The sequence below is a fragment of the Dromaius novaehollandiae genome, chromosome 3, assembly GCF_036370855.1.
Source record: "Dromaius novaehollandiae isolate bDroNov1 chromosome 3, bDroNov1.hap1, whole genome shotgun sequence".
NCBI lineage: Eukaryota > Metazoa > Chordata > Aves > Casuariiformes > Dromaiidae > Dromaius > Dromaius novaehollandiae.
This window is the reverse complement of record NC_088100.1, coordinates 23,546,367-23,557,610: the sequence shown is the minus strand read 5'-3', so window position 1 is coordinate 23,557,610 and position 11,244 is coordinate 23,546,367. Positions and strand designations below refer to the sequence as shown.

General features: G+C 37.4%; 1 protein-coding gene across 6 annotated transcripts in view; it reads right to left on the bottom strand.

Annotated features, from left to right (window-relative positions):
• Positions 1 to 6,157: 6,157 nt before the first annotated feature.
• ARHGEF10 (Rho guanine nucleotide exchange factor 10) overlaps positions 6,158 to 11,244 on the bottom strand; it is a 118,344-nt gene continuing 113,257 nt past the window's right edge. For all 6 annotated transcript variants that reach the window (XM_064508534.1, XM_064508537.1, XM_064508538.1 and 3 more), the window contains one exon: positions 6,158 to 10,182. In XM_064508534.1, coding sequence (XP_064364604.1) covers positions 9,668 to 10,182 — 515 coding nt within the window. In that variant the 3' untranslated portion in view covers positions 6,158 to 9,667. The remainder of the gene's footprint in view (positions 10,183 to 11,244) is intronic.

Genomic DNA, 11,244 nt, shown 5'->3' with positions numbered 1-11,244 from the left:
AAACTTTTTTTTAGGCCACCATACACCTTTGTCATCAAACCTTAAAATAAAAAGAGATATAAGGGAGATTTTGGTTCTAGGACCTGCAGACCTCTTACTGTAACTTTTGCAAAGTATCACTGCTCTGCAGATTATAGGCTGGGAAATTTTCCTTGGAGAATAAGGCTGCTCATCTACTAGCCTTTCAGTTTTTAGTAGATGACTATAAAAACTAGGACACTCATAGTAGAATTCCTCTTAGTTTTAGTTGTCTGTTTCCCTGTTTAACCTGAGTTCCCTGAGGCTACAGGAGATATTAGTACACAGGAATAAGCATGTCTGGAGTGCAACTCTTCTCACCTATCTTAGACATCTGATCTTAGGATGAAGTGAATCATCCGTTGCTATTGCCTGTTTCACTCCATTAGCTATAAAGTAAGGCTGATACAGATTCTGACAATTAGTTTTTAAACACCTAAATTACGGGAGATGAATCAATGCTTTGTGTAGAGAAGGCCCTGTCCTGGCAATCGGGTATCACACAGCTCATAGGATACATCATTTGGTATTTCTGTCATACTTTCCTGTAGCCCAGCCGACATGACAAATATTCAGGGGAACTGATAGCTTGTAATTGCTGCTACTAGCCATCAGGACTTGCTGAGATACCTGTCTTCTGCTACAGCTGATTAGCTTGGAGTAACAGCTGTAGAGTGGTGAATATAGTGAGGCAAGTAAAGGCAGAAAGGGAAGAGCTAGATTTTAGCTCTGCGCTGCCCAGAAACCCCAGCTAGTCCACACACAGTGGACTTCGTTCAAGACACAACCTTTCCTCTCTGCCTCTCATATACCATCCATAGTGCTCAATAAAATTAAGGAAGTACAGTTTGTAACAGAAAAACTTTATCAGATGTTTCTCTGGTTAAAAAATAAAATCCAGATGAGAAACTGGAATAGGAAGTTTTCCTCATCTTTTGCACCTAAACTTGGACACAAAATGGACACCTTTTTCTCTGTTTAATCTGCTTGTTGGGCAAAACAAAAGCACCTCTGTTTTTTTCTTCCCGGAAGACATCAGACCGTGATGCCTCTTGTGTGGAAATGGGCAATAGGGCTAAATACTGTTCTCATTATAAGGATACCAAATGGCATCCAGATCCAGACATACGTACATTTGCCCAGAGCTTATCAGGGCTCTGGTCTTGTAGAAGATACCATATTTCTTGTCTTTTTCCCATTAGCTTCAATAGTAACTGCATTGCTGTGGTTCCCAGCTCTGAGGGTGTCATGCAGGACTGGGCTGCTCTGGCAGAACTGCAGAAATGCACTGTTCCTCAGTAAAATTAGCAGGTGCATCATGTCGAAAAATGAATCAGCCCAGTCTTAGAAGGTTTGATTCCTGACCAATGAAGCTACAGAATTTCTTATTTAAGGAAGTTAGGAAACATTTAAGAAAGTCATTATTTCACCCAGGTAAAGTACTCAGTGCATATCCTACAGACTAAGAGGTTTCAAACCTTTGTGGGTAAAGGGCTCAGCATGTAGCTCATGTAGGTGTGCACAGGCTCGCTTTTACAAGTAAGCAAGGTAAAGTCCTCCAGGTAGCGTAGCCATAGCAGCTTGGAGCTGAGCACTGACTCCATGCTCACTCATTTATCCAGCTAACTGGGTGGGCTGTGCAGCCCTTGCCAAGTCCGTATTTTTGTGGCTGCATGTCCAACACACTAGGTAGTGGTGTTGGTATGTCTATATGGTTTAGACGTGCTCCCAGTGTCTGCAGAGATGTGGGCTATTCTTTTGTGTTTTAGATTGACACAAGAGTGTCCTGGATGAACACTGCAAAATCAAAATTCTGGAGCTAGCATAGGTAAAACTCACTTGTTTTCCTCCTGTGCATATTGGAGTGAGCATCAAATATGTGTGCCACAGACAGTGGCAGTAGTTCATATTAGTGGTGCCTGCAGTATCCTGAGATCCGGTAAACAGCCAGAAGCCAAAATGTAAACTAAACTAAAAAAAAAAAACCCAAAACTGACTCCTTTTGCTCATCCAATGTTTTACAGCTGAACACTCCTGTGTGAAATGTTTCTTGGTGTTATAACACAATGGCCTCAAGGATTGATTTGTTTTCTATTGCTGGCACAGAGAAACAGCTTATTATATTTCTGCTGAGCAGCCATAGATGCCTAAAATCAAATCTTGTATATCTGGGATGCACAAACATGCTGTAGGCATGTTATGTAGGTGTAAGTTGTATTTGGAGAAGAGTACATCTGATGCTCACCAAGCTGATCTGCATTTGTCTATTAATTTTCATACATCCATGTAATACCGCCAAATAGCAGAATTTAAAGAAAAGTTGCGTACAGAAGGGTTATCATCTTACAGCTGAGGGAATGGTGGCAGCCATAAGGAAAAATACATCATAAAGTTTTCTTCAGTGTTGGGTTGCACAGTTTTATGCACTAGAGACAGACTGATCTTGTTATTAAGAAAAAATATTTTTTTCAGGATGGCACTACAAAGGAAGCTGTACAATTGCAGACTTTTATCACCAAGCTTTCAATTAAGTTGAAGGCATTAAATAAGGCTAAAAGAGGAGGAACATATAGCGTCTACTTAGATGAACAAATAAGAAAATGTGCATAATCTCTTAAGTCACTAAAAGATAATAAAAAAGAATGGATTTGAAAAAGAGAAATAAAGCTAGTCCTTGCTTTTTCTCAGTCTTATGAAATTACCACTCAACATTTCTTTCCAGTCATAACCAGCTATGGGTTGTCACACCACCTGTCTCTTCCACATGCACCTATGACTATGGCTCTTTTGCTTTTGAGCAAAATACTTTGTAATTGCTACACTTCTAAAATACTCATGTACCAACGAGACTTCATCACGTATAGCTATACGCTCTAAGCAACCTTCCTCGCCTGGACGGTAGGGTGTGTGCGGGGACGGGAGTGTCATGTGGATGCCATCTGGTACAGATTTGGGATGCATCTGAGCGACACCAGCAGTGCTCCTGGGTTCAGCAATGCAGCTGGAGTTGACTGATGGTGTCAGTTGCTTCTTATCAGGATTAAAGGCTTCACAGACTGCTCTTAGCAACATGTAGAAAAGTCGTTGCATTTACAGATTTTGGCTGAACTGGGAGTAATCTTCCTCCTTTGTGCACAGTGTCCGTGCTATCTAACTCTCCAGCAAAGAAACCTCTTTAGAAAGATAACATCAAAAAAAGTGTTTAGTGTAATATGAAATATGTTTCTGTAATACGTTATATATGAAATATATATATATGCATATATATGTATATGAAATATATATATATGTAATATGAAATGCAGTCAGAAAAAAAGAAACCCACCACAGAAAACAACCTTTACAATTTGCTCTGCAAGGCTTGAATTAATATATTTTTATGCTAACATTTAAGATGGCCCTGATGCTCAGAAACACATAAAATTTCTCCAGTCAGGGTAATAGAAAATAAAAAGAAATTCTGTAACACTGTATCTAAGCAGTATCTGGTTTCTTGGATTTAGAACCCTTCTTGTTACAGGTATTTAGGCATGTAAATATACAGATTTCAGTGGAAATTAGGTAGTTAGGTGCTTATGAAATGTTCGTTAGAAACTCATCTGAATCTTTTGATGTCAAAATGCCCTTTAAAATCAGGTTTCCAGTGAGTTCTCAGAATGATTTCATCTCTCCCAGGACTTTTTGTCTTACTTCTGGGTGTTCTGGCTCATCTTCCAGGTTGGGGGACACATTAATGATCATGGTGGTTATGCCTGGAGTATAACAATATGTATGATAGGAGAACTTGCAGTTCTGCCGTCAAGGCCTGTTTTGCTGCAGGGGGGAAAAATTTCCCTTTGTACACCTTTGAAGGTCATGCTGTGAATGACTAACCACCTTTATAGAGTAGTTTATGGAGCTTAGCCAAAGCACTTGAAGTGCTTTAGGTCATATGTCCACATGGTTAAGTTTCTAATGGAGCCACATAGTAGATCTTCACTTGCTAGGAAATTTTCAGATCCTTTAATCTGAAACTGTTTCAGTGTAATTATTTTGATATATACATACATATATATATATATATATTTCCTGAAAAATCTAGTTAGCCTCCAAGGGCAGGTGAAGAAGAATGCTTCCGGCATGCCTCTAAGGAAAGTGCCATGTTCAAGTAAGTATAAGTGAGAGGGAGCAGAAAATCAACTAATCCTGAAAATCTTGAGTTAGTTATCTCAAATAGCAGATAGATCTAGCAGAGTACAAACCGCATTTGCGAGAGAAGAAAGATACAGATTATACATTCAGCTGTGGAAAACTTCTCTGTCTGAATTACGAAGGGAGTAAACCCCAGAATTCTGAGCCGCGGCATGATGCAATCAGCTTAGAACCACCACAGACTCGAACACTGAGACTCCTTTTATCAAAAACATGTGTATCCATATTGTAGGTGTTAGGTCTACACTAATAATCTGTGCGCCCATTATCATCAGTGGCATAAAATAAATGATTAAGACCAGTGGGAAGAATCAACCTATTTCTATCCACTTAGGTTTTAGACTGCTAGAGTCCCATCCTATGTGCAGTAGATCATATGGATATGTCTTAAGCTACATCAGCATCAAGAAGCCAAACAGGGAAACCCCACCCTGTAAAGATGAGTACCACTGCACAGTTTACATCCATGCAGTTACACACGCTTTCTTTCTCCCTCCTTTCTCTGCAAAAGATCCAAGATTAGTGGCCTTATCAGGGCTGCCCAATGGGAGCAGGCTTGACTAGGCTCTGTCCCAGTGAGCATGCCATGGCCAGCACTGTGATCACAGCGCAGAGTCCAAGTTGTAGCCCTGGTCCTGCCCAGTTTACTGGTACAGACAATTTCAACAACAGCACCTCCAGGACATCTGCAGGGAGGAGGCACAGTGTAAAGGGCTATTCCTGGGCCTAGAAAACAGTAACAACTTTAATCTGGATTCTTCCACAGACTAACCGCGAGGCTTTTCAGCTCAGCTTCTTCTGAGCTACAGATAACATTAATCTCCCTTCTTAACAGGACTATTTTTATGTGAAGTACTATTACTTTGAGGATATATAAATCAATGTAAAAATACTGTATTAGCTACACAGCATCACTTGTTGCAATACAGATTAACTCTTTCGAGTTCTCCATTAATTGCGCCTTTTAAACCACAGATTTTTTCTCACCCCCAAATGCACTCCACACAGAGTAATTTGTCTTTACGTGATTAGAAAATCTGGATAGGGAGAGATGAACAATGAACTTTAAGTACTGAGCCGCAGTTCAGATTTTTCCCAGCAGTCTGCCCTGTCTCAAAGGGGCAGTATGCAATTTCTAGGACTCAGCCTCCCACTCATAAATGAGCTGTAAATTCCCATTGGGACAGAATCCACCTTAAGGTATGTGAATGTACAGTATCCTGCACTCATGCAACTTAATTTTGTATCTTGGCTATTGTAGCAATAAAAATGGCAGGGAAACACAAGAAGGCATGAATAATCTTCAGAAAAAAGAATAAAAAGTCAATGTTTTTCAAAGCAATAAATAAAATAGATGTGCTGTAAAAACAGGAACAAAACAAAGGCTTTAGTAATAATTCATTTTACCAAACAGTTGTCAATAGCTCTTCTTATAGTTTATTTATAGTAGTGCAGGTACACACAAAAGACTATTGCTGAGTGATGAACACAAGTCTCATGATAGAATTTAAATGCAAACATGGGATTCTGTATATATCCTTAGGACAGATTAATTATAATGAATTTCCAGTTAGCAGCTGAAAATTACTTTACTCTGTTAATGTTCTTCCTTTGCCATACTCATTTTGAACATTAATGGATCTCATTTTTATATATCATCAGGCGGGCTGCTCAAATGCTGCCTTTTTTCCCATGTAAGCAGCATAGTAGAAATTTTGCTGCTTAGTCACTATTTGGGTCCATTGATACAGTGGTCAAACTGTAAGAGTTTCACAGATTGCATTTACTGGTGTTTAGATCCTAGAAACTATAAAAGTTAAAAAAAAAATCACTTTGTTGTCCTAATCACAAACCCCACTTTCCTTTTCATGAATCTGTTAGAAAAACATTCATTAATGCGTGCCATAAATTGTAGCCTTCTTGTTAAAATGATCACCCGAGAAATATATTTTTGAAGTTAATTTTTTTATCACAGTTTTTTATTAAACAATTTTTTCAGTTTATACTTCGGACATAAATACACAAGTTTTATGGCTCATGTTATAAAAGACTATTATTTATTAGAAAATATATATGGAATATATTGTAATGCTTACATTTGTTCCCCTTTTCTCCTAATTTTTTCCATAAATTCTATTAATCTAGGAAAGCAGCATCAGAAAGCAAAATCCAACCTGCCTAGCAGCATAGTCTACTACAGCTATAAAGATTATTTGCCAGCTGTAAAATAACTTTTGGTTTGTGTTTGTTTTCAGAGTAAGGTAATGTCAGTTAGTGTTAGAAAGCAAACATTGCATGTTGTGCTCAATTAGAAATCTAGTTCATGACCATGTGTATTTCTATAACAAAACATACAGCTTCTCCATTACTTTACAGCTTAGATAGATAGACAGACAGACATGTTTATTTTCAAAATAGTATAATGCAAATAAGGGACCCAGTTCTGTTCTTACTGAAGTCAGTGGCAAAACTCTGATGGACTTTCAAAAGAGATTTGTACTTTGTTTCTACTGTTTTATTAATAAAACTGAAAAAAACTACATTTCAGCTGGAAGATAGGGTGAATTTCACTTACAAGTTTAAAACTGGCATGCATTATCACCAGCAGATCCTGTAATAATTCTATGCATGGATTTCCAGTTGAATATGTGGTGGACTCAGCTTACTGTTCCTAGTGATAAAGACCCATGAGAGAGTGGGCGTAATCCTTCAGCCCCAAAAGCAAGGAAATGGAATTCCACATCTAAGGAACATGCAGAATCAAACCTGAAAGCTTTTTACTGTAGTGAAGCAAAGGAATATTAGATTATATATGCTTTATAAACAGAAAAAATCTCTTCAACATTTTTTCAATATACATACATTAAACTGTACAGCTTAGTACTTCCACATAGTGGGCAAAGAGCAACTCCCAGGGCCATTGCTATGGAAGAGCACAGAAAATGCAACTGTCTTGATCCCTCAAGGCCAGGCAAGATCAGGCACTAGGCCAGGAAGAGGAGGAAATGTTGGGAAAAAGTTGCCAGCAGGCTGGTTTAGAGGCATTCTACTTTTTTTGCACCAGGACTTATGCTAACACTAAAGCGATACCAGTAATGACACCCCACTGAAGTTGCGAGATACACAGAGAAAGACAGAATAAAAGCACAAAGCAGTAATGAAGACCCTAAGCCTACAATACAATCCATAACAGAAGTCTTTCATGACTCACTGAAATCCATGCTGTCTATTATGGATCAAGAATCCTCCTGTTCAGATTGGGATGTAGGATGTGGCCCAAACTCTACTGAAAAGGAAGCTATGTGATATGTCATCTCTGAAAGGTCCATTTTGGTGCCATCTACCAGACAAGATCCACTGCATTAGTATTCCCTGTGTCCTGTGTACTTTGTGTCCTGCGGCAGGGAAGACACAATGTTATTGTGCTGCTCTATCCAGCTTAGCAAGTCAGCCCACTCACTGATTTTGGATTGACCTTGGAATCATTTTTCTAGAGCAGACAGAATGAGCATTTAGAAAGGTATGAATCTGCTGCAAAATAAAAACAAAATTTTCAGCAATACTTAAAAAACGTACTTTTTAAACTCTATCTTATATTGAACAAAATAATTTGCAGTCTCTAGTACGGTTTACCTTGAAATGTAACATGCTGGGAAACACTGTGTTTATGGTTGATGTTGATTCAAACTAGGCACATTGAAACAAAACATGTTGAAGAAATCAAGGCATTCATATTAGAAATCACAAACATAATATAAGGGCATTCCACTCCCTTACTGGAATAAAAAGAGTCGCAATGTAATCAAAAGTTATACTTAATTCTAGTCAATGCAAACGTTTGACATATGCTCTGCATCAGATATAATTCATCTATATTTTACTGAACTGATCATTGGTATTAGAGTCCTTAACATATCCAAATGAAACTTAATAGTCCTAAATTTTCTATATCTTTCAGTCTATTGACAAAGGAAAAGGACATCCTCAGTGGTGCTACTCAACATGCTATTTGAATTAAACATGTATTTTGATTGAAAAATGTGTAACCTCACCATTTTTGGTAATGTTTGAGCTGAAGGCTTTGTCTGATATTTCACATGCACAGAGACAGAAAAACCCTAGCACAAAACACAATTTTAGCAGTAACACCAAATTCAAAATTCCTTTCAGAAATATATTCATTCACTATGGAAGGATGATTAGGTTGCCATTTAGAATTCAGCCCCCTACCACTACCAAAGCAACAACTTGCCCCACTGAGTGAAGAAATGCAAGAAGAAACTGCACAGTATTTTCACAACATCCATTTACAAGACGATACTCCTCTGAATTTCTGGGTAAAAAGAGGTGACCACTGCTCAGGTATAACCATATCCCTGCTGTCTGCAGTTGTTCAGTGACTTCAAGTGAAAGGTGTTTACTGAGGATGCAGCCCAAATCAACTGACATGAATACCCACACTGATTACATGCACTCCCTATAGGTTGTGCAATATTAGTACACTTCTGTGTTTTCTGTTAATTTACTGGGTGTACATGCACTTCTTCATGTTACACCTGCTTCACTACTACAAACTGCAAGTGCACACCTGCTTAAAAATGGCATAAAGTCTACGCCTGGCTTTTGATACGGGGTGCACCTTCCACTGCCAGAAAGAGAAGCTGTTAGCAGCACTAGAATGCACAGCTGCTCTTTATCTATGTTTTCTATTAATCCTAAGCCACAATGTCCTAGAACTTTCTCTGTACAGTGAAGGTGAGTCACAGACACATTGCACCTACTGAAAAAATTAATGCACTTTTTATCCTGAAAAGTTTTTCAATAATACTGAGCATTAGAAATAAAACATCTATTTTCTATGTCGAAATAAAAATGATCAATCAGTTGCTAGAAGTGGCTTTTGAATGTTTTTGTCTAGACCAAACTCAGGCCTGTAGAATTATGTTATGAACTACTACAGAGATTACCAAATTATTAGAATGTATTAGAATATCTATTGTTTAAAAATATTTGCTAATTTGTTAAAATCTACAGTCCATGCAATATATCACTGTGGAAAAGAAACAAACAGCTGATTTACATAAGCAAAAACCAGCATGCAACATGGCATGTGTTCCTTGCCTTCCCTAAGTGCTATAGAACATAATGATGATATTTATAAATGTGCATATAAATAAGGTAGAGATTCTAAAATCATTTAAAAAGGTCTAATAAATCCTTTATATTTTAGGGATCAAAGACAGCATCAACAGCTAAATGTTTTCCAATAACCTAATACTGCATAATGTTCTAAATATGTGAAAACACTGTCTTGCAGCTTTTAATCATGTGATCAAATTCTAGTGAAATTGCTCCCATGTATAAAGTCAATCAGGTTGTGTCATAATCTGGCATTTGCTATAAAAAGATATCAGCCTTTTTTTTTTTAATAGGAGAAAGTATCTTGGATTTAATTCACTTAGATATTTAATAGCGGGATTTGCCAAACCATCACTGAAGACACTAGTTCATCCTGTCGCTGCTGTTTGGTCTTCTTGTTGACTCTTCTGTGTCCTTGACCACCAGAAATGACTAATACTGAACTTGCTTTCATTTTCTTGGATCTCTGTCTTTTACTTTTAAATGAGATACTTTGATCCTTCAAAAGCTCATAAATGTTACTGTCCTCCAGTCTATGTTCTAGGGAACTTGATCCGTGAGACAACGTTAGGGATCCAGAAGATGAAGACAAGTCACTTTTTTGTGTAATGGATCCTACTGAACCTCCCAGCCAAATTGCAGTATTGTGGGTATTACTAAGGGAAGAACCTGGTCTCTCATTGTGCACAACGTTCTTTTGCTCATCTTCTTTGGATTCGGAGCTAGGAGGCAGACTGCTCCTGGATTTGTTTTTGTTTTTCTTGTTTATAGCTGCAGCCATTACAAGAAACTTGACTGGGCCATTATGTGCATGGTATGACACCATTCCTCTTCCTGGAGAGGGAAAAAGAGACAATTAAAGGACAGTAAGCATTTTTTTTTTTCACCATAGAGTTCCACCACAATTAGTTCAGAAAAGCATAACTCTTAAAACTGTTTTATATGCATCCTTTCTGTTTTTAGCCCTGTAGGTACAGAATTTACAGAAAAAAATGTACCAAACAAATCTAATGTGCCATAAAGGTATTTTAGGACTGTATTAAAAATCAGCTAAAACAAGACCTTCTGAGTTCAAGGTGACTCACTTTTGTGCTCTGCTTTCACAACAGCAAGAGTACAGAAACTATCCACTATCTTCTTTTTGTTGGCATTGTCACAAGCATAACATTGCAAGTTTTATCCAATAATCCACAAACAAAATGTCTGTTTTTCAATTAAATCTACTGTACCTTTCCAGAATAGCATAAAAACATCTGTTTCATTGTAATAGATTTTTCCACACTGTAAAGCAGGAAATAAAACTCATCCTTATAAATGGCTGTCTAGTTACCATGGTAGATTCATAAGGAAATGAGTGAATAATTTCAATTTAAATTTTTAAAGAATGTAAACAGTGGGATGTTGGAGGTATAAGGAAGTTTTACACTGCACAACTCATAAGACAGTATGAGAAACGTATTGCTTAGGGCCAGATTCAGAAGTTATGACATTTTAAGTATGTGGTTTAAAAAGAAGAAAAGAAAAAGAAGAAAAAAAATGTAGCAGTCTTCCAAGTAAGCTACAATCTGAAAGAGTTAGGCTATGGAGGGGAAAAAAAAACAGACCTACAAATCACCGCATCCATTCCAAACTCCCTAATACATTCCAGGTTGTGATAAAAAATTATTCTACTTTAATGGAAAGTGCAATGATATAAAGATGAATTATCACTATTAGAAGCACCATTGGAAAAAAATCTTGATTTTTCAGTTCAAATTACAAATACTCTGAGGATTATGAAAATAGATCTCCAAATATAATGTTGCTAGATCTGTGAAATTTGACAGATCTTGACACAAAATAAATGTTAAGAATATACAGGGGAGATAAACCACAATAATCAAAATAGAAGATGTT